This window comes from Malaclemys terrapin, chromosome 10, assembly GCF_027887155.1.
Source record: "Malaclemys terrapin pileata isolate rMalTer1 chromosome 10, rMalTer1.hap1, whole genome shotgun sequence".
NCBI classification, from domain to species: domain Eukaryota; kingdom Metazoa; phylum Chordata; order Testudines; family Emydidae; genus Malaclemys; species Malaclemys terrapin.
The window spans coordinates 14459495-14480936 of NC_071514.1; the positions used below are offsets into that span (position 1 = coordinate 14459495).

At 54.2% G+C, this 21442-nt stretch overlaps 1 protein-coding gene across 4 annotated transcripts in view; it reads right to left on the reverse strand.

Moving 5' to 3' along the window:
- The window catches only part of NTRK3 (neurotrophic receptor tyrosine kinase 3), a 345792-nt gene extending 324652 nt beyond the window's left edge, over positions 1 to 21140 (reverse strand). For 3 of the 4 annotated variants that reach the window (XM_054041826.1, XM_054041829.1, XM_054041828.1), the window contains exon 1: positions 20429 to 20892. In XM_054041826.1, the coding sequence (XP_053897801.1) occupies positions 20429 to 20676 (248 nt within the window). In that variant the 5' untranslated portion in view covers positions 20677 to 20892. Of the gene's footprint in view, positions 1 to 20428; positions 20893 to 21056 lie in introns of those variants that run through there. The other variant, XM_054041827.1, reaches the window with a different exon arrangement.
- Positions 21141 to 21442: the final 302 nt, after the last annotated feature.

The following is a 21442-nucleotide window of genomic DNA, read 5'->3' on the forward strand; positions in this document are numbered from 1 at the left end:
CAAAGCTCATAATCTACTGAGTGTGATCATCCTATTTGTATAAATGTACCACTCTTGTATCTAAAACTAGAAATATGAAATATAACTCTGAGGGCCTATTGTAATTATGCAAAGTGTGGGCCATTAATGGTGGTTTGGAATCTTGATGACTCCCATTAACCAGGACCATTGTCTGCACATGGCTGTGTTTACCTGTTAGTCTTCCTGTATGTGTGTGTACTGGCAAGTGGGTAATGAAGTCTTGCAGTGACATGTGATCATGTCACCTGACCTGGAATCCATCTTTAACCTGGTGCTTTTCCAGTGGGGGGGGGTGGAAACCCAGAGGGACAAAGGGTTCCCGCCTTATGCAAAAGATATATAAAGGGGTGGAAGAGAACAAGGGGGGAGAGGAGCCATCATGAAGAATCCCCTAGCTATCACCTGAGCTGCAACAAGAGCTGTACCAGGGTAAAGAATTGTGCCCAGGCCGTGAAGGTGTCCAGTCTGAGAAAAAGCTTACTGAAGCATCTCTGAGGGTGAGATTATCTGTATTCTGTTTGATTAGACATAGATTTGCGCATTTTATTTTATTTTGTTTGGTGACTTACTTTGTTCTGTCTGTTACTACTTAGAACCACTTAAATCCTACTTTCTGTATTTAATAAAATCACTTTTTATTCATTAACTCAGAGTATGTATTAATACCTAGGGGGAGCAAACAACTGTGCATATCTCTCTATCAGTGTTATAGAGGGCGAACAATTTATGAGTTTGCCCTGCATAAGCTTTATGCAGGGTAAAATGGATTTATTTGGGTTTAGACCCCATTGGGAGTTGGGCATCAGCACGTCTTCACTACCCGCCGATCCGGCGGGTAGCAATCGATCTATTGGGGATCGACTTATCGCGTCTAGTGAAGACGCAGTAAAATCTATCCCTGATCGCTCTGCCGTCGACTCCGGAAATCCACCGCGGCAAGAGGCGGAAGCAGAGTTGAAGGTGGCGCGGCAGCGGTCGACTCGCCGCCATCCTCACAGCCAGGTAAGTCGACCTAAAATACGCAACTTCAGCTATGCTATTCACGTAGCTGAAGTTGCGTATCTTAGGTCAACCCACCCCACCTCCCCGTAGTGTAGATCTGCCCTCAGTGCTAAAGACCAGCACACTACTGTGAGCTATTTTCAGGTAAACTTGCAGCTTTGGGACAAGTGATTCAGACCCTGGGTCTGTGCTGGAGCAGACGGGAGTGTCTGGCTCAGCAAGACAGGGTGCTGGAGTCCTGAGCTGGCAGGGAAAACAGAAACAGGGGTAGTCTTGGTACATCAGGTGGCAGCTCCCAAGGGGGTTTCTGTGATCCAACCTGTACAAGCGGGTTGGTGACTCTGGCTCCCCGTCACCCCCACCTGGGGACTCCCTGGGCTCTGAGGAGGGGTCTGCCTGGTACCAGGGATGGTCAGTGGTACTGAGACTCCCCTCCAGATGGTGGCAGGCAGAGGCCTGCCTCCTCTGGACTTGGGCTTCATATACAATGCCACGACAGTGGTACCATGCCAGGCCATTATGGATACAGAGAGATGCCATCCCCCTCCAGCAGGGCAAGGGAGCATGGCAGAGTCCCCCCATCAGGACCGCTCCAACCCGCGACTGGGGGGATGCCATGTCAGGAACTGGAGATGGGGGGGGGAGGAGGAGACTGCCAAGCGAGTCATTAGGGGTCCCTGGGGGCAGCTCTGCAGCCATCTGTGCAGGGATCAATACGAGGCACACGGCTCCATTTCCAAACACTGTCTATACACATTACAATTAACCAACGGGGGGCTTCGCCCCAAGAGAGCAGGGAGCACACAGGCAGGGAGAGCCGGGGGGAGGAGGAGAGGACGACGGAAAGCAGAGAATGCACCAGGGCAGGCAGGCAGAGGGGGGAGGAACCCGGCTGGGTTGGAGCTGGGTGCAATGTCTAGTCAGGCCTGCAGCAGGGCAGGGGCTGGGTGCAAAGGGCACCCAGCTGCAGTGTGAACAGGTGAGGCCAACAGCCGCCCCCGGGCTCCCTCAGAAAGCAGCCACAGCGGTGCACTGCCAGCAAGGCCAGGCAGGTACACAAGCCGACAAGCTGTCTCCCGCCAGCAGACGGACTGATGGACGTGGCTTGTGGCACTAGCGAGGAGCCCCAGACCCAAGGATCTGAGAAGGCGCAAGACATGACATGGGACAGTGAAAAATAATGGGGATGGGACCTGCAAGCTGCAACCTTCCCCCTTTGGCCCCACGATACATGTCCTCGCTCTGACAAAAGCGAAGGCCCTGGTTAATTCGAGGCCTGGCCCCCGGGAGCCACTGATGCCTGTAGCCCGGGCCATGAGACAGCGCACTGCCAAGCCCATCAGGGAGCGTGACCTACCAGCAGCAGTTAGAGCACAGGGCTGGGAGTGAGGACACCTGGGTTCTGTGCCCAGCTTGTTGCAGTCCATAGCTTTGCTGAGCTCCTCAGCCAGGAGGCGAGAGACAGGCAGGGGCTTGCTGCAGAGGAGGAGGGCTCTGCCACTGAGCTGTGAGTGGTAAGGAGAAGTTAGAGGCCACATGCAGCACAAGGCCTAATGCTGATGCAGTGTGAACTGCCATCTGTGCCCAAAGGTTATAAGTTCAAGTCCTACCAGTGCCAGGAGTTAACCAGCTCTAGTCCAAAACTAGAGCTCCCTGCTGTCCAGCCACAGAAATCACCCAGTGGAGTTTCCACGTTCCTGATTCAACACAGCCTGAATTTGCTGGGCCTCCAATGGACTAGGGCACAGGACCAAGCAGAGTCTGCATTCAGTGTATGTCTCCACTAGAGGTAGAAGGTGTCAATTCCAGCTTGAGAGGGAGCCATGCCAGCTCAGATCATGCTAGATGTCGAAGTGTGGCTGCTGCAGTGGGATGGGCTCCCTACCCCAAGTACATGCTTCTCTCAGACAGGATCCTACTCAGGGCAGCTTCCAGAAATGCTTTATTTTTAGCATGCTAGCTCCATCAGAGCTAGCGTGGGTATGTCTCCTTACAGCCCCAGCTCTGGTGTACACAGATCCTAAGCATTAGCCCTCCATGGGCGCAGCCAAGCAGGGACAGTGCCATGGGGAATCTGTCCAAGGCCAGCCCCGCCTAGCACAACAGCAGGACAGGGACAGTGCCAGGTCACCTGGCAGCAGCGTTCTGAGCACAGCGATTTGTCTGAATGCCCCTTCTCGCCAGGGGGCCAAAGGTAACTGCGCTCCAGCCTCCCGGCACCTGGGCATGAAGCTCACGGTGGCTCATTCAAAGCACAGCTTGGCTCAGACTGTGCCAAAGCCCCAAAGTCAGAGAGGAGCTGCAGGGAGGGAGAAGGGAAACCCAGCTGGCAGCTGAGGTGCCTTGCTGATGGGAGAACTGGCAGGACAGGACGGGTAAGGGGCAACCTGGCAGGACCAGGATGGGCAAGCTAGCTGCATCTGGAGGGGGTAGGGGAGGTGCAAGCCAGGAGGGAGGGGGAGCAGCCAAATAAAGCCTGGAGAGGAACCTCATCCACAGACCCCAAATCCCCACTCCCAGCTGTTGCCAAGGAATCTTCCCCCCACCTACCCGCCGTGTTTGGCCATCGTTCCTCTTGTTTTCAGCTCCCCCCATGCTGCGAGCTCTGGGGGGCTCCCCACCGCCCTGCACAGCCATGGGGTAACGTGCATGAAACAGTAACAACTAAGAGAAGCTGTCGGCCCCCCATAGATTTGGGATCAAAGGTCTACTGGGTTGCCACGGCAACAAATTTTGAGGTCAAGGGCCAGGTCCCTGGGAACATATTTCCATATAAAAATAAAATAGGCAGGACTGGGAGTTTCTGCTCAGGGGGGCCCAGGACGGGAGCAGCAGAGAGCGGGGCTGCAACCGAGGGTATTGACAGAGCTGCATGGGAGCCCAGGACTGGGGTAGTGGGGAGGATGGGGAGGGCTGCAGGTCAGGATTGAGATGCACTTCAGCAAGGAGCAGGGCTAACGACTCATTAAGCAGCTATTCCCTGCTCCGACTGCTCCTGTCCTGGTCATGGCTGAGATCTGCGGCTCAGGGGAACCGAGTCTGGCTTTTCTCTGGTGTTTCTTAGGAACAGGCCCCGCCCTGCCAAGCAGCTCCATCAGACACTGGACAGATGCAGCTAGACGTTCACAGTCACTTTAACAAACCCCCAGCACTGGCGCCATCTATCAATTAATTCTCAAAGCTTCGTTAGGTGCAAACCAGGCGCTCAGAAAGCAGCAGTTTGTCTGGAGGAGGCTCCGAGCAGGCTGCCCTGGGAAGGGCAGACTGGACAGGGCAGGTTCTCCCTTAGCCTCTCAAACACGCAGCTGTGACAGCAACAACCTGGCACAAAGTGTTCCTCCCCAGACTGGACAGCTGCCATACAGCCTGCCAAGGAGCAACGGTAACCAAGCCACTTGGAGCCATTCGCTGCTTACTAGATCTGCTCCGCTGGGAAGCCTCCCCCAGCCCTCTGGGACCTTCATGGCTAAAGAGATGTTGCCTCTCTTCATTTTGGCAGTCTCTGAACATGGGGGAGAGGGGTGCATAAGCAGGGGAGAAGCGGGAGGTTAATATACAGCATTGTTTCCCAAACGGTGACCCTTGCAGCTCTTGCTGGTGGCTGGCTGAGAACCGGCTGCTGAAGCATATGAAAAGAAACTACAAATATAGCAAATTCTTTCCTGATGTTCCTTCCCCGTGTAAGCAAAGGCTGGCGTTGCCACAGCAGGGTTCTGCCATGGGGAATGGCATGGGCAGTGCGGGGCCAGCAATTGGGAATGAGAAGGGCGTTGGGCTGGGAGATGGGGCAGGGGAGGGTTAGTTTCTGTTGCATGGGACTGGCCGGGTTGGCCGTTCTCCCCATGAAGCTGGGCACATTTTGGAGAGCCCCTGCTCGGGAGAGTTTTATTGCATATTTGCTAAGCGCCAGGAGCTGCTCATGCAATGAAATGCTGTAACTAAGGGGCCCTTTATCTCCAGGCCAGCGCCCAGCACAGTACCTCCCACCACTCCACACTGCAGCTTTAAGAGGGGTGGCTCAGGAGGCGGGTGGGCATGGCATGGAGAGGAGCTAAAAGGGCAGGGTGGAAATCAAAATCATATTGAAGAAATCCTCATTCTTTCTGGCCCTGGCTCCTAATGACCCCAGGACTCATTTGCACAATGCCGTCAATGCGGCATGGTTTTCGTCTGCATTTCACCCGAGCTTGGGGCGTGGAACCAGCATGGCCGCTTCCACATGCCACCTGTCCTGTGTCAGCAGGGGCTGCTGGGCTCCAGCGTGCAGCCTCCCGGAGAAGGCTCCAATCCAATAAACCATTTCCACGGAACTGTCAAAAACGTCATTCAAATATTCTGAGTCGCAGCAAGGGTTTTTTCCCTCTTTTCGTCAAGTGGACTGAGCGGTGGGCCCCGAATTATCGGCCAACGTCCCAACGCTGAGCAGGGATGCGTTCACTAGCCCCCGCCCCCAAGCACACTTTCACCCTGCACAACCACTAGTGAAAAATCAGCTGCTGTTACATGAACTGGCCACCGGGTGTCACAACCACCCCACCATAAATGCATCCAAACTGCATTAACCAGGCAGTAAAATAACCGAGACGCTTTTTTTCTCAGAGAGATGCTGGTGGTTGGCACCAGCGCAGTAACTATGAGCATGGGACTGCTGCAGTGGAAGGGGTATGACTCAGCTCCTCCTGCACCCCCCTCTTCCCACCTAGGTCTCCTCTCTGCCCTTTACATCTTGGGAATCCAGCAGTTTCTTCAGCCCTGCATTCAGCACGCCCCACCCCCAGCCATCCAGCACTGGGCTTGGACACGCAGCAAAGGGTTAATCGGAGCAGGGATGGCCCAGCCTACTACAGCTGTTTCCAAGGCGCTGATCAGTGATGGATCTAAGGCCAGCCCCACAGACAGACTGTCAGTACAGGGGTGTATCTAACAGTGGCTTGAGTGTAACAGGCTAGAGAGAGCCTTCACCCTATCCCACCACCAATTGACTGTGACCCTAAACCTCAGCCATGTGCCCTCTAGTGGGATAGCAGGGTATTGCAACTGGTCAGGAATTAAGACGGTCTCTGTTAAGTACAACTCTTCCCTCTGCAAATGCACAGAATTGCCTCTGAGTAACCACTCCTCCAGCCGCCCTTCTGCATACACGACTCCCTTTCTTCACCCCACTGCAGCCATGGCACCTCAGCCTGTCAGCTCAGCAGGGCTGGGCAGCTCAGTGCTCCAATAAGAGCCCTCCCAGGGAAACCCAAGGGCTGTTAGAAGTGGCGTTGGTGACTCAGCCAAGGCGCTCTCCCCTCTGAGTCAGTGCTGACTCCATTCCCCCAGCGTGGGGCTAGGGAGCGCTCTCCTCTCTGAGTCAGTGCAGACCCCAATGTCCGAGCACAGCAGGGGGGGATGAGAGTGACTCAGCAGGGGGCACTCTCATTTCTAGGTCAGTAACGAGCCCCAGGCCTCAGCACAGGGCTGGTGCAGCAGGAGGAGCCGTATTTTGGGTCAGATCTTGCCTACCTGTGGTCATGGCGCTTGGTCATGAGCCCTAATGCGCTAGCCAGATTCCACCTTGGGGAATTAGAGGGCATCTCCTTACACGCCCTCTGCAGCTGGACCGGAGGATCTCTGTCCCCATCCTAGCTGCTCTGCAGGGCGGCCGTTCACGCAAACACCTCAGCTATGGCTAGAGGGGACAGAGGTTCCCCAAGTTTACTGCTGCACCCCCACTTCTCCAGGGGAGTCAAATAACGGTCGTGCTTCCCAATTCCCATCCATGTGGGGCAGAAGAGAGGGGGCGGTGGCAGGACCTGGCTGGCTCCATCCCCGAAGTAGCCCACAGCCGCGCGGCACGGACCAGGGCTCCTCGCCCTCCCTTCCCCTGCCCAGAACCTCTCACCCCCACAGGCTCTGGAGGGTTTAAAATGGATGGGGCTGCAGCCGCCCGGGGCAGGGCAGCAGTGGGGGGAGCATGTAGGAAGTGCCCCAGGGGAAGGGAAGAGAGGGAGGGGAGAGCAGCAGGCTGCTGCCCGGGTGGGGCAGGGCAGGGACCCGCTCCCTCTCCCCACTCCCCACTGCTGCCCTGCCCTGGCCACCAGGCTGACTGCAGCCCCACACCCCACCTCACCCTCCTGATAACCAGGGGGGGACCCACCCCACAGGTTGAAAACTAAGACTACAGGTGAAGCACTGTGGCCTAGTGCATAGGACACTTGACTGGGACTCACAAGACCTGGGCTCTTGTCCTGGCTCTGCAACTGGCTTGCTGGGTGGCCTTGGGTGAGTCACTGCCCCACTCTGTGCCTCAGTTTCCCCAGCTGCAAATTAGGGATAACGATACTGCCCTCGTTTGTAAAGTACAATATAATATTGTTATCGCTAGACGATAGTCCCAAAGGGCCGATAACACCCAGTACATCAGCATCTTCAACTGTATTTAATGTGGAACTAAAACCCTCTGTCTGTGTCCCCAGCCTCCTCCTGTCCCGGGGCAATTCACTCTGTACCAGCTCTGTCCTGGGCACGAGAACCAGCACCACGCAAGGCAAGGCAAGGCATGGGTACGAAGATGTGAATACCACTGAGAGCTCATGACACTGATGCAGCATCTGGGTACATTTGCAGGGATGCCGGGGAGGTGAGAAGCCTGGAGCTCAGAAAGGAGAGCTGTGACCCACCACCAAGTGGCATGCAAAGGCAGCATGTGACACAGGCGCTGAGGAGCTGGGACTGGAGGTTACTTCAGGAGGAGTTTTTGCTAATGAAAGAGCCCCAGAGTCCAGGGTTGTTGAGACCCATTCAGTCACCCCACTAGAGGGTTGGAACAGCTGGCACTAGGAAGCTGGAACAGTCACCTCGGAGCAAAGGCCCTTCGTGTGGTTGACCCACTGCAGAACCACGGTGAGGCGAGCGACAGGAGAATCCGGCCCTGATCACTACAGAGGGGCTGGCTGAACGCAGTGTCTTTTGTCTGGGCACATCCATAAACCTACCCTCCCCACCTGGCTGGGTTACAGCCTCCCTGCTTCCCAGTGCAGGACTTGGGGGGTGCAGCAGAGGGAGTCCTGCCATGTCTCTGAATATCACCATTCCTCCCCAGGATGCTCTGTAGCTCCAGTCTGTCTATCCCGAATGCTGACACGCAGTCTTGTGCAGCGTGCTGCCCTCTAGTGGCTGAACTGCACTTCGAAAAGGCAAAGCTGCCGGACTAAGGGAACGAGGAGGAGATGGGGAGCTGTTTGCTGGCTGGGGGTGTGTCCTGACAGCTACCACAAGGCTACAACAGGGCTCAGGGCTCCCCATGGACCGGGGGCTCCTTAGCGCACCCTCCTGAACGCCGGGCTGGGATGACAAAGGGACAGACCTGCCAGGGATTTTGCTGGGGTAAAGTCCCTTACGGGAGGCTCTCGGCACTTCACACCCTGAGCGCTTTCCAGTATCGGACAAGGAAAGCCAGGTGCTAGGAGGCTGGGGAGCAGGGAGAGTGTCCAGCAGCTGGGATGGGGCCGAGGCTCTTGCTGAGGGAGGCGTCAGCGGTGAGGTGCTCTGGAGTGGGACCCAGGAATACGGAAGCCATGGAGGAGTTACTGTATCCTCGGCCTACGTGCAATGTCCTGAGGAAGAGGAAAGGAAGGTCGGCCTCAGGGCTCCAAGGGGCACCACAGAGTGAGGGCTAGTGTCCGGCCCTGGATCGCACACTGGCTAGGAGAGACAGGGTGCAAAGGGAGGAACAACTGGGCAGTTCCCAGAGAAGTCAATTGATGCCAGGGCGGGTGCTGGTCAGTATAGTTATTAGTGACTGGGACAGAGGGTGAATGATGGCACAAAAGTATTTAGTGAGTCAAGGACAGGGAGGAGTGGGAGGCACCAAGATAAACCAGCTACTGGGCAAGTGACTCTTGACATCAGCCAGTCCAAGGGGACACACAATGGAAGGAGCAATTTAAACTCCTTGGACTCTTGAGACCTCATTCTGAGTTCACTGTATCCTCTCCAGCACAAAAACCTGGGCTTCACTGACAAGAGAGAGCCGCGAAGAACCGACTCAATGTTTAGTGGTGACACAGGTGTCTAAGGCCCTGCCTGTAGCAGGGTGTCTGTCATGCACGGCTGTAGCTACCCCAGTGCAAAGCCCTAGTGCAGATGCACTGCCCCGGGGTAAGATGGGGCTTAGGGGAGTGCACTACTGCAAGCTCCGTTGTGCACCAGTGCAGATCGCCTGATGGAAGGTTTACACTGATGGCGCCACATCCATGCAGTTACCACAACGCAACCACCCCATACCTAGACAAGCCCTAGGAGGCAGGGCTCCGCTGAGATGGGGACAGAGAATATCCCTATTGAAACCAAGGACACAGCCACACTCTGAACACTGGGTTGGAGGGGTCACCGCGTCTCCAAAGAGAGTGAAAAGAAGAACGAAGGCAACTGGAAACTAGGAGGGGCCTCCAGAAGGAGGCGAGATGAGAGAGGCAAGGGCCTGATTCTGGCCCCTACTCTGTCTCCCTTACTCCACTGCTGCTGTGTAAAGGGGCCAAAACGGCCCCCTGGGGAATTCCCCAAGTGAGGGAGCAGCTTAGGGCAGGTCTACAGAGCCCTCCCCCCATCCCTTTTCACCCCCAGAGCAGGGGAGTGGAAGGAGCACTCTGCCCCCTGGCTGTGCTGGACCATGAGGCAGCCCACAGGCAGTTATGGGGAGGCTGCCACTAATTAGAGCAGCCTCTGAGTTGCTCTAACTTATGACAGGGGCCAAACTGAGCCCTGAATCAGCCCAACATCTGGGTGGCACAAAGTTGACATAAAGCCACTTTTCCTCCCTCTCCCTGGACCATACTGTCTGCTCTGTGCCTCCTGCGTGGTGCGGCCCAGAGCCTGGCACTTGGACTCTTTCGTCTGGAATGAGGAAGAATAAGAGAGGTGAGGAGAGAGGGATACACAGCAACCCAGAGACGGCCAGTCTGGCTCCTCTCTACCCAGCCCCACAGCACAAGAACAAGGGACAATAAGTGAAATGTAAAAGATTCAAATTTCCCACAGATGGAGGGAAACACTTTTAGAGAACATGAAATGAACCCACAGAACTCACTGAAGCAGCATGTTCCCAAGGCTAAAAGCCACTGAAGAGCACCTGACGGTCCACCAGGCAGAGGTAAATGACAAGCACTATTAACCCGCATGTTGCAGGGCATCACCAGGTCAGACACTGTGGTCAGGAAGACATTGTGCTTAGTATTGGACTGTGGCCCCAGGGGCCTTGGTTTCTTCATGCAACTTCTGCTCAGTGAACAGGGGAGAGCCAAACCCAGCTGCAGGCTACCTACAGGGAGGGGCACAGGCATTCATATGGAGCATCCAGTTCTGGTCACCAGTCATGACAGCACCAGTGGCTAACAGGCGGCTGGTCTGGGGCAGTTCGGACATTCTTAGAACCCCAGAAGCTGAAGCACAGCTGACCAGATGGGGTGCCCAGAAGGGGTCCCTGATGTGATGGTTGGGGGTGTTTCTGCCTATGGAAGAACCAGAGTTGGGCACACATCGCTTCTCTGGCCAGCAGCAGAGATGCCAGGGGGCTCTTCAGAGGAACAAGAGGAATCAGACTTGACTATGTTAGGGGCTTTGCACTGGCATTCCATCAGTCCAAAGTCCCAGTATAGATGCCCCACACTGGTGTGAGATGGGGCTTGAATCAGTGCGACTTGCTCTGGCTTCAAGTGAGCCACACCCACAAGCCCTGCTTTGTACCCGCACATGCCCTCTACCCTGGGGATTTACCCCAGTGCAAAAGTCCCTAACATAAACAACCCATTGTCTTCAGGAAAACAACCCCCACAAAGCACACACAAGCCCTGTGCTCACAAGGGAGGGTAAGCAGGACAATTCCACTGAGAACTGGGCTGGACATATCTCAGTGCATCCAGCGCTCCCTGCACTGGGGGATGCTCGCAATTCGGCTTCTCTGGGTGAGCAGCAAAATGGGCCCCTCCCCTTTCCTCCATCTCCACCCCGGCTGGTAGCTCACAACAGCTCCTCTGCCCAAGCTCCTCCACATGGGATGGGGCGCCATGCAAGGCCTGGCCTGTGTCTGGAACTTCCCAACTCATGCTCACCCAGCTTCCAAGGGGGGTTGTAGTCCTCTGCCACTTCTGTGACAGATTCACCAGCTGTCAGAGGAGGCCCGCAGTTCTCAGCCACCCAGAGACCTGTGGGGAATCTGGGACTACACTGAAGGTGGCCCCTGGTAATGAGGGTCCCTGGGCAGGTTTGTACAGTATCTCTATTCTAGTGGAGGGCAAAGACTGGGGAGATATTACGTGCAACCCATCGATCCCTTTCCCTTCTACAGTCCGATCAATGCCATGCAAAGCCAGCTCAATCACCTGCTTTCCCATTAGCCATCTCCTGTCTGCAGAAGAAATAATCTCAATGCGGCTCAGCCCACCAGGCAGCCTATCATTCCAGTGGGACCTCGCTGGGCAGGCTGGTTGGGTTGGAGGAAGGGCTCCAGAACAGGGGCTGCTGGGGTTGCTCTGAGAAGCAGCATTTGGGCAGAAGGGAGGCAGGCCAGGCGCACTGACAGAGCTCTGAGGCCTGGCCCGGCAAGGGGTGCTCAGGGACAGACTGTGGCACTGGAAATGAAGGGACAGCGGCATCAGCTCAGTGGTTCTGGCTGAAGAGGCCAGGTGGCTCGGCGCAGGCGGAATCGTCTTTCTGACACAAGTCTGCTCAGTAACAGTTGGGTGGCCAGTGTCCACAGCGCTGCGCTAGGCACATAACCCGCCATGGTCTCCAAGCCTTGCTGGGAGGCGGATTCTCAGGCCAAGCAGAGACCTGGCACAGGCAGCTGCAACTCCACTGAAGTTAGCAGAGCCGCAGCCTCTTACAACCGGTCTCTAGCTGCCCCTTGGGCTGTGTTCTGTGCACAGCGTTTGCTGGGTGACATTTGGCGCTTCCATTCCCTTTCCCTGGAAAGGCAGCTGTGAGTCAGCCGTGTCCCTGTATAACCAGAGTGACTGCAGATGCTCTGGAGGGTCCAAAGGTCACGGCAGGCACGAAGGTGCCTCCTTCTAGGAGTGCTAAGCGGGGAGAGGCGTTATCCATGCAAAGCAGGGACGCTGAGCCCAGGCCTGGGAAATTAAACCACACAGGCACTGCTGCAGCCAACTGTAAGGATAGCACAGGGGCAGAAACATGAGTTCAAGGGTTTGTCTACACAAAGACATTGCACATTTAACCACACCAGTGTACTTAAAGCAGGACATCCCCTGCTATTGTACAGTTTGACAGTGCTTTTACCAGGACAGCTTATCCCTCTATGGGAAGGGGAATAAGGGGAATATACACTGGTATAACTGTGTCCACACCATGATTTAACTGCTTCAGTAGGAAAATCACAGCCTTAAGGGAGAGTTAAACCAGACCCGCTGGGAGAGTGGGTTTGACCTGCATGAAGGGCCTGTAACAATCCCTATCACTACACTCAGCAGGAGCAGAAGAGAGGAGAGGCTCCAGACACCGGCCCCGAAGGGCATCTGGTGGCACCCTGCTTGGAAGCAGCCCCTGCGAAATGAAGGCCAGGGACAGGCAGAGCTGAAAGATTCAGGGGCTCAGCTCCTCCAGATCAGGATCTTTCCAGATTATCCAAACAGCACAACTGGCTTCATTTCTACAGCCCTTTGCAATCTCAATCCAGCCTCTCTCACGGACCGCGTCTCTCTCAACTCCTGCCTCTTCCACAGAACTGGCCTGCTCTTGGTGAGAGTGCCTTCTCCTCTGCAGCCCCTGCCACCTGGAGCAGCCTTCCCTGCCTCTCTCCATCCCACTGACTCCCCCATCCGGCTCCAAGTCTCAACCCAAAACATCTTCACACCCTGGGATGTGTATTTCCCTCTCCCTCTGCCGTCACAGTCTCTCGCTGCGCCCGCCTCTCACTTGGCAATGTGCTTTGGGATAAGCGCTCTGCATAAACAAACACTATGCAAAACAAAGTTGGATTGAATTACAGACCTTTGTAATGATCTCACTAGCCGCCAAAACCTCAGGGACCAGAATCCTGGCGAAACAGACAGACCAGAGGCGCTGTTAACATAGGGGCATGTAGCCTCTGGGGACCCAACGTCCTCTCCCAACTGATGGCACAAGTGAGAATGAGTTGGGTGAATCTCATCCTACTGGATATTTGTCCACATCATGAATTCACACCATAATCTGGCATCATTTGCAGTCTCAGCTCGGGAGACCCCCCCCCAGGGCTGGAACAGCAAAGGAGGGGGCCAGGGCAGAGAGTGCTGCTGGTCAGGACAGAGGCGTATCAGAAGGGCTGCGGGGAGGGGGAAGCTGGCCCGGCCCCTACTCTATCTCTCTATCTACAATCTCCTTATCCCCGTGATATCTGACAGCTGCCTCCGTTCTGGCTGGTCCCAGCCAATTCTCATAAACACCACGTTCACACATGCATCTCATAAAGGGCTGACAGTCACTGCTGAGATTCCTCAGCGCAGCGGAGGAAAGTGGTTATATGTCCAACCAGCGGCCTCCCGAGTCGCTTCACCTGGACAGGTCATGGCTGAAATGTACATAAAGAAGCTTCCTGGAAGATACAGAGGCCACCTAAACCTCTTCTGCATTGGCACGGTCTGAATCCCCACTAGGGCATGGTAAAAGGCCTGGATGTCCCTGCAGTACAGTGAGGGGTGACTTGTATGGATCCCCCAGTATCTGCACCCCATGGCCTCTAGCAGGAGAGTTCACTTAATCACTCGCTGGAAGGTTCCCCAGCAACCCCTCCCATCATTCTAGGCCGACACGAACTCCAGCTCCTTCCGTTCCCACCAGAAGGGCCCACGTCAGGCAGGAGGTATGACCTGCGAGCACCACTGGAAGAGATTCCTCCATACATCAGGCAGTACGGGCAGGGTGTGCCAGAGCCATGTATCTGCTGCTTCCCCCGTTAGCAACCTACTACACCGAGGGCCTCTTCTCTCCCCTGTCTCCATATGTGCAAATCTCACCATGTGAGTGAGCCAGTCTTCCTCCGGGCTCTGAGACCACTGAGACCTGACCTGGCGGGCCCACTCCTCCAAGGCCCACATATTAGAGAATTAAGCACATTCAAGTTTAACTAGGTCTGGTTACACCAGACACCTCTTGTGATTTGGTGTGACCTCGTGGCATTGGCAAGGCACGCTGGGCTGTGTGACCACTACCCCAGGACAAAACACCTGCATAGCAGGTGACCCCATAAGGGGAATATTAGAGGCTCTCCCCCTTCTAGGGGTGTCACAGGCTTCTCCATGGGGGACCCCCAAGAACAGGGTGCCACAGATTCCTGTGCCTCTCTAAGGATGTAATTTCTGCTCATCCTGCCATAGGCAGCTACCCAGTCATGGTGGGTAATGTTAAGGACCCTCCTGGCCCCTCACCTCCAAGCCCTCTACTAGGTGTGATTCACAATGTAAAACACTGTTCCCCTTCTCCAGTCAGAGAAGGGAGCAAGGCAGCTGGAAATTATATACTGGGGACATGATCTCTGTGCTGGGGCAGGGGGACCCCACCTTGCGACAAGGAGCCCAGGAGCGATGCACACACCCCAGCACTGTACTGCTGGCAGAATCTTTCCAGTACCAGAGCAGCAGCTGAGAAGTAGAGAGGCCCAGATGGCCAACTCCTCCATCCTGCCTTACCCACGCACGCTGTGCCGGAGCACACGTGTGCTTCCCACGCTGCCATAAAGGAAACGCTCTGATTCTCCAGCCAGCACGCCGAGAATTTAAGATCTGCCCTTCACTGAGGCCAGAGCAATCAATGACAGGGGAGCAGATACACCAGGGCCTCAGCACAACAACATGGCATGGCATGGCCAGTCCTCTCTGCCCGCCTGGGAAAGGTCGGCTCTGCTCACCGGTAACCAGACTCTATAGAGAACATAACCAGCCAGCGGAGTTGGGGCACTGGGACTGGAACGAGGCACTTTCACCTCTAGGTCACTGCTTCACACAGAGCCCACGACGGCAGCGGATGGGGAGCATGAACGTGGCTGCTCGGTGGACTGAGTGAAAAGAGCTGATGGGGTCGAGTCCTGTTCCTAGCGGCCAAGCGGCCATGTCACACCTGGCCCCCTCTCCAGAGGTCTCAGCAGAGAGGTCGCGGATGCAATGAGCCAAGGAGACTGGCCTGCCCTCTCCCATGGGTGAGGAAAGCTCATGTTCCCCAGCCCATACCTGGCCTGGAGTGAAGCAGAGGCCTCCTGTCTCCAGGGCCATCAGTCTGGCACCCTGCAGCAGCACTAACGTCACTAGGAAAATAAATGAAGCACATCGGCCCACAGAGCCCCCCTTCGGGACGCTGAACCCCCTCTAGCTGCAAGCTAGCCCAGCCACGGCTCACACGGGGCCCTCGCAGTCCAGGGGCAACCGCTCCATCAGGTGGCCAAGTGTTGAGGCACGCGGGCAGACACCGTGCTGAGCTCGTCTCAGCTGGAAGAGGGACTCGGCAAATTTTGCAAGGCTTTTCCAAAAACAAGGACGAGCCACACGTTCTTCCTGGGAACATGATGCTGGCTGAAGCTCAGCACCCTCCTGGCCTCTGGGAAGGCATCACAGATAAGGATAGCGCCTGACCTTACATGACTACAGCTAACGGGAAAGCTTGTGCAATTCCCATGGGGCAGGAGGATGCTGAGTGGCTCATGGTCAGAACCAGGTCCCCAGAAGCCCAGGCACAAAGCCAGATGCATTGCCAGGGCACTCGGGGATGGGGGTAAGAGTCCAGCCTGCTCAACACAAGGGCATTACCAGGGTTACTCGGGGCCTCAGGGGCCCGTGCCAGCCACACAATCCTCACCCACTCGCCCCACTTAAGCCAGGGCCAGGAATGCTCTGCCCTTCCCATGCTTCCCTGTTAACCCTTTCTGGTCTGGATTCTTATAAAGTGCTGCGAATCACCCCTTTTCCAGCACTGGATGGGAGAGTCCATCCACTATAGGAGGAGCCCCAGCACCCCACAGCAGCTTCAGCACTCCTCTCCTGAAAGCAGCTGGGAGAGCACCTGCCCATCTCACTAGGCCAGGCCTCCTCACTAGCTCTCGGCCTTGTGTCCCCAGGCCCATCCCCACCTGCCGCACACACCAGTAGCAGCAGCGCTGGCTTCACAGATCGAAACAAGAAATGTGACCATTCCGCTCTCCATGGAAGGAGAACAGGGGGAGAGGAAAAAACCAATCTGAGAGCGGAACGTTAATTAATTGAGGCTTTTGTTCAATTTCTAAACAAGCTTTTAAACGGCAGCTTGAGTTACACCGTCTCTGATAATATTACAGCGAGGCGGCCCAGCCAAATTCAGAGCGACCCACTTGCAGCTCAGGTTACCAACATGCGGCTGCTTTTCCAGCTCGACGGGAGAGGTGGCCGTGGGTGATCGCTAGCCAAAGGGCTGCCTTCATGCACAGCTGCACTCACACTGCACCTTTTCCCCCCACGCAGACAGTTGGGGGAATCTGCTACGGTGAACTGGCAAGTCGTACGCAATTCGAACTCAGTTCACTACGGCTCGACAGCCAGGCCATGACAGAATGACGCGCTGCTGCTCAAGCCTACGCAAACTGAGCCCTCTGGGCTGATTTCAAGGTAGGGGAAGGAATGCCAACATGGCTTGGGCTTGGAAACTGCCCAGAACAGAGGAAGGTGGCAAAGAGCTTCTCAGCACTGGCAGCATCTGAAGATATGAGATGCCAGGGTCCAGACCCTTAGTGCTGGTAATTCCTCTGCCATTGATGGGGGAAAGGAGAGTGAATGCCCCAAACAGGCTCCAAAGAACTGGGCCCCAAATACAACAAACAAGGACACAAAGAACCTAGACAGCTGGCAAGCTATGATCACTACCCTGATTGGCTAAGAACTGCATCCACCCCGTAGCATATTATCCCTTTCCCCCACCTCGGCCCACTCTTCTGTCTCATGCCACTGTGATGCCGTCTGTTAGACTCTCAGCTCTTTGGGGCAGGTCCCTGTTTCCTATCTGCTTGTGCAGCCCCTAGTAAAAGAGGGCTCTGGCCTGGATGGCCTCCGGGATGTTACATCACTAGAGCAAAATGCTTCCAATGGCTTCATCCCAAGATGGCGGGAGATGGGAATATTCCTTCTTTCAGTGGGATGTTTTCTTTTGAAGACCTGTAGCAAAAGGGCTCATGGCCTCTCCCGCTGGGCTTTGGAACATAAAGAGAGTTTTAAAATAACAGTGAGTGAAGTGTTCACCACCTAGGGTCCTCTTCCTCCCATCCGCCAGCCCCTTCTCTCTTTCCCAACCCTTCCCCTGATGAAAATGGTCTTGCATGTCCACAGTTCGATCCACCACAGAGACGCTGTGAGCGTAGCTTTACCAGTTGTCGTTTGGCAACGGGGAAGGCATCACCCTAGGCCCTGTGGCCTTTCTGAGAAAGAACACGCCCCACCCATGTTTTCAACAGCCATGCGAAGGGAAAGTCTTCACGGGAGTCTCTTGAAAGCTAGATATTCCTTCCCAGACACCGGGCGTCACGCAGCAGAGACTGGAGAACAGGCCCAGAGACACAGGGCGAGCACCAGAGCTCCGCTACCCACCCCGCCAATACAGCTCCCCACCCCTCTCCAGAGACTGACAGGAAAGGCAGGTGCTGCAAGCTAGCTACTCGCCTTCTTTTGCACACCATTCCCCATGAGGGGCTAGTAAGTTAAACGACCCCTGAGGCAATTGCATGCCACTAAGTCAATCTGGCTAACGAAATAAAAGTCCCAATAGGCTTTTACACTAGGAGACAGGATGAAGCAGGATGACGCAAAGGTGACATTCGGCATGAGGGAGCATCACATTCTTCTCTTTGGGAAGGGCAGTGGATTCGTTATTAGGTGGATTGAGAACGTGCCCATCACCCTAGCATCTGGGCACTGTAACTTCCTTGGCAACAACATAGTTTTGGCAGGCCAGGAGGGGGCTGAACTATAACCCATATTTACAATCTCGAGGTGGGGGCAGGGATGATCTTTGACCTTCCCTCCCTGTGAACTGACCCAATCAGCCCTGTCCTAGCCTCCCTTTCTGTCGAGGGCGGAGTGAGCAGAGTACGCTTGCTAAACCCAAGTTTCTGTCCTAGCTCCTTCAGGCCACACGCTCAGGTCCCTAAGGAATCCCACACAAATCGCAGTGTGGAAGCGGAAACGACTTCTTAGGTGCCATCTAGCCCGTCCCTGGCCCACCAGGTTGCCCCCTCCAAGTACAATGGTTAGTGCCAGTTGTAAGCATCCTGAACACCCGGGTTTTCATCTCTTCCCTGGGGAGACTATTTCACCGTCTCACAGATCTCACTGTCAAGACGTCTTTCCTGATATTCAGCCTAAAATCCCGAATCACCGTAGTGGTGGTTATGGACTAACCTCAATTCAGCTACCACCATTTCTTCCAAAGCTACAGAAGTCCATTTAGGGAGTTGGGGATCCAGGGAAGACATATTATTCTAGATGGAACACAAACAGATTTACCCAGTCACCCTCTCATTAGTCCTGTCCTGAAAAGATGCTCTTCTCCTGAAAACATTTCCTAATGGAGCTGAGAGGTTTGGGGGCTGGGTTTTAGGTTTTTTGTTCGGGTTGGATTTTTTGTTGACTCCCCGCATTTTTCAATTTCAAAGCAGTAAAGACATTTTCTAGACACAAAGGATTCACATTGTAGTAACTCATCCAGCAGTTCAGATGTGTGTATATACACACACAAACACACACACAAACACATACTAAGTAACAACCACACTAGCTGCCTCTGAGACACAGTACAGTAACCGAATTGCTAGTTCTCTTCCCTCTTACCACATGCTTGATGCTCACAGTTTAACAAGAAAGGGTTAAGAGAAAAACACAACAAACGGTAAGCACCGAAATAAATACAAGTTTCTCCCACTTTCCTAGTGTTATCTGGATCGCTCTAGCATCCACAGCAATACTCCAGCACAGGGGGCACAGGGTAAATATGGGCCATTTGGCACTCAAACATTACATTAGGTTCATATTTACTTTCCCTGATCCCTTTAGTTTCTGGAGAGCAGATTTGCTGGAAAGGGAAAGTCGTAGCATGGGAATAGGTCAGCGTTACTCACTAGAACTGGACGTGGGGAGAACTGCGTGGGCATTCATTACATTAAACCCGTTAACAGCAATAGGTCTGTGTTAGCCCAGTCATCTTTATCCGGCAAAGGTGCCGAGCAATGCTCTTAAGGAGGGTATCGCAATTATTCCATAGCGGTGCTACAATTGCACTGTGACCAAATAGCACAGCCTCGGGAAAAGAACCATCAAAGAGCACTCTTCGAACAAGCTATTTCACAATGGAGGTGGGAAATAAATAAATAACCATCAATTACTCATCCCAAACCTTGCTGCATTTAACAGCCAGGATAAAGAATTCCACCTCATTTCCACCCAACTCCCACAGGCAACTTACTCATGGGGTTACATTTCCCTAAATGCTCACATTTCAATTAGCATTAGAATAATGAAATGCCTTGGAGTTCACCTCCCCGAAAATGTACTGAACGTTGAAGAGCAGAGATTGTAGAAGATGAGGGATTTTTTAAACACACACATAACATAGCATGATGGGGGGGGGGGGAGGAAAAAAACAGTCCTTTCCCTACTCTACGCTGATGAGATTTGCATGGGCTTTTGCTACCAGCCTCTCCAAACAAGGATAATGCAACTTCCAGTTGATTTTCCAGATAAACAAGCATGCAAACAAACGCAAAGTGCTCAACTAAAAATATCTGCCTCCTACACATACCCCCACTACCCTGAGATCAAAATACACAAATCCCAGCTCAGCATCAGAATGGAGCTGGAAAATTATAACAACTTGAGGGGCATCTCACACTCTCTCTCTCTCTCAAAAAGGAGAAACTGCAGATTCCCAGAACCACGCAGCCAGGGCAGAGGAGGGTGGATTTGCCAGTGGGGGGATAAAAAATGACATTCTAATCAGATCCGAAGTCTCTGAAGGAGCAGGCGGCTTAGAACTTGCCTTAGGTGCCCAGTTTGTGTGTGTGTTTGTGTGTTTTCATCTCTCCGCTAACACAAATGGGGGAAAGAAGAGGTCGCTTTACAGCATCTCTGCCTGCTGCCCGCCCCTGCTAAGCCATTTCATCTCATTTACTTTATCCCACTTAAACGTGAGCCAAACTGTTGCTGTTTCGGTGGGGGCAGAAAATTAGATTCGCGTCCTCTGCACGGCAACCCAGGCATAACGGGTCTGAGGCAGGGAATAACCAGCATCCATAGCAATGCTGAGGGCACCTGAAATCCACACGCCGGTTTCTCCCCTTACACACACACACACCCTGTGTCTCGGGCAGCGGTAGAGGAAAGGGCACCCACTGGGGTGGGGGTGGGGGGCATAGCTGACTTACATTGAAGTGATGTTCCTGGAGATGTCAGTGATGTTGATGCTGGTGTTCCCATTGCTGGTGCCTGAATCCTGCCCTTCCAAGAGAGGGAAGAGGTTCCCATCATCCGGCTTCTTGCAATTGATGTCTGTCTTGCTGCAAAGGCAATCCGCCGGGCAAGCCAGCACCGACAGCAGATAGTCTCCCCAAATGCTCCAGAGCAAAAATACCCTCCAGAAACTGCACTTGGTAGGGCAAAGAGAGACATCCATCTCCGACTGCTGCTTCTAAAAAAGAGGAGGAGGAGGAGGAGGAGGAAAGGGGGGTGGGGGGGGAGAAGGGGAAGGAAACAAAGACAGAGGGAGGAAAAAAAACTCAAACGATCAGATGCAAAAATCCTCCAGCAGATGAAATCATGCTGGCAGCTGGCTAGGAGAAGCTGTAATTCCCCCTACAGTAGCGGTCTGAAATGCATAGTGCCTTGTTGATTGCAGGCTGGCTCTCAGTATCAGGCGCTCTCTCGCTCTCTCGGAGAGACTTCTGAGGATTGCAATAGAAGATGGGGAGGAAGCACACACACACACGCACACGCACAAAAATGGTGCTAAAGTCACCAAGTCCCACCTACTGGGCAGAATTAAAATTGACACACCTGCAAAAAAACCACACAGAGGCAGAAGAGAGGATCGGGAGAGGAGGGTGCACCCTTTCCATCCCCTCCCCCACGCTGGCTGGATCTGCTGCAGCAGGAGATGCGTGCAAAAATATAACTATCTATAGAGCTAGATTGCACAAGCGCCTGCAAAGAGATCCCCTCTCGGCGTGTTTCCCTCTCTGCAATAAAAAGGATTCCCCCCTCCCCCCCGCCACTTAAAATAAAAGAGGAAAGCTGAGGACTGGAGATGAGGAAAGGCATCCCGGCTAGAAGAGGAAAAGTTCCAGTTGGGATTGCAATGGAGAAGAGGGGGAGGGGAGAGTGTCTTCGGCTTTTTTTTTTACTTTCTTTTTCTCTGTTTTATTTTATTTTAATTTTTTTTG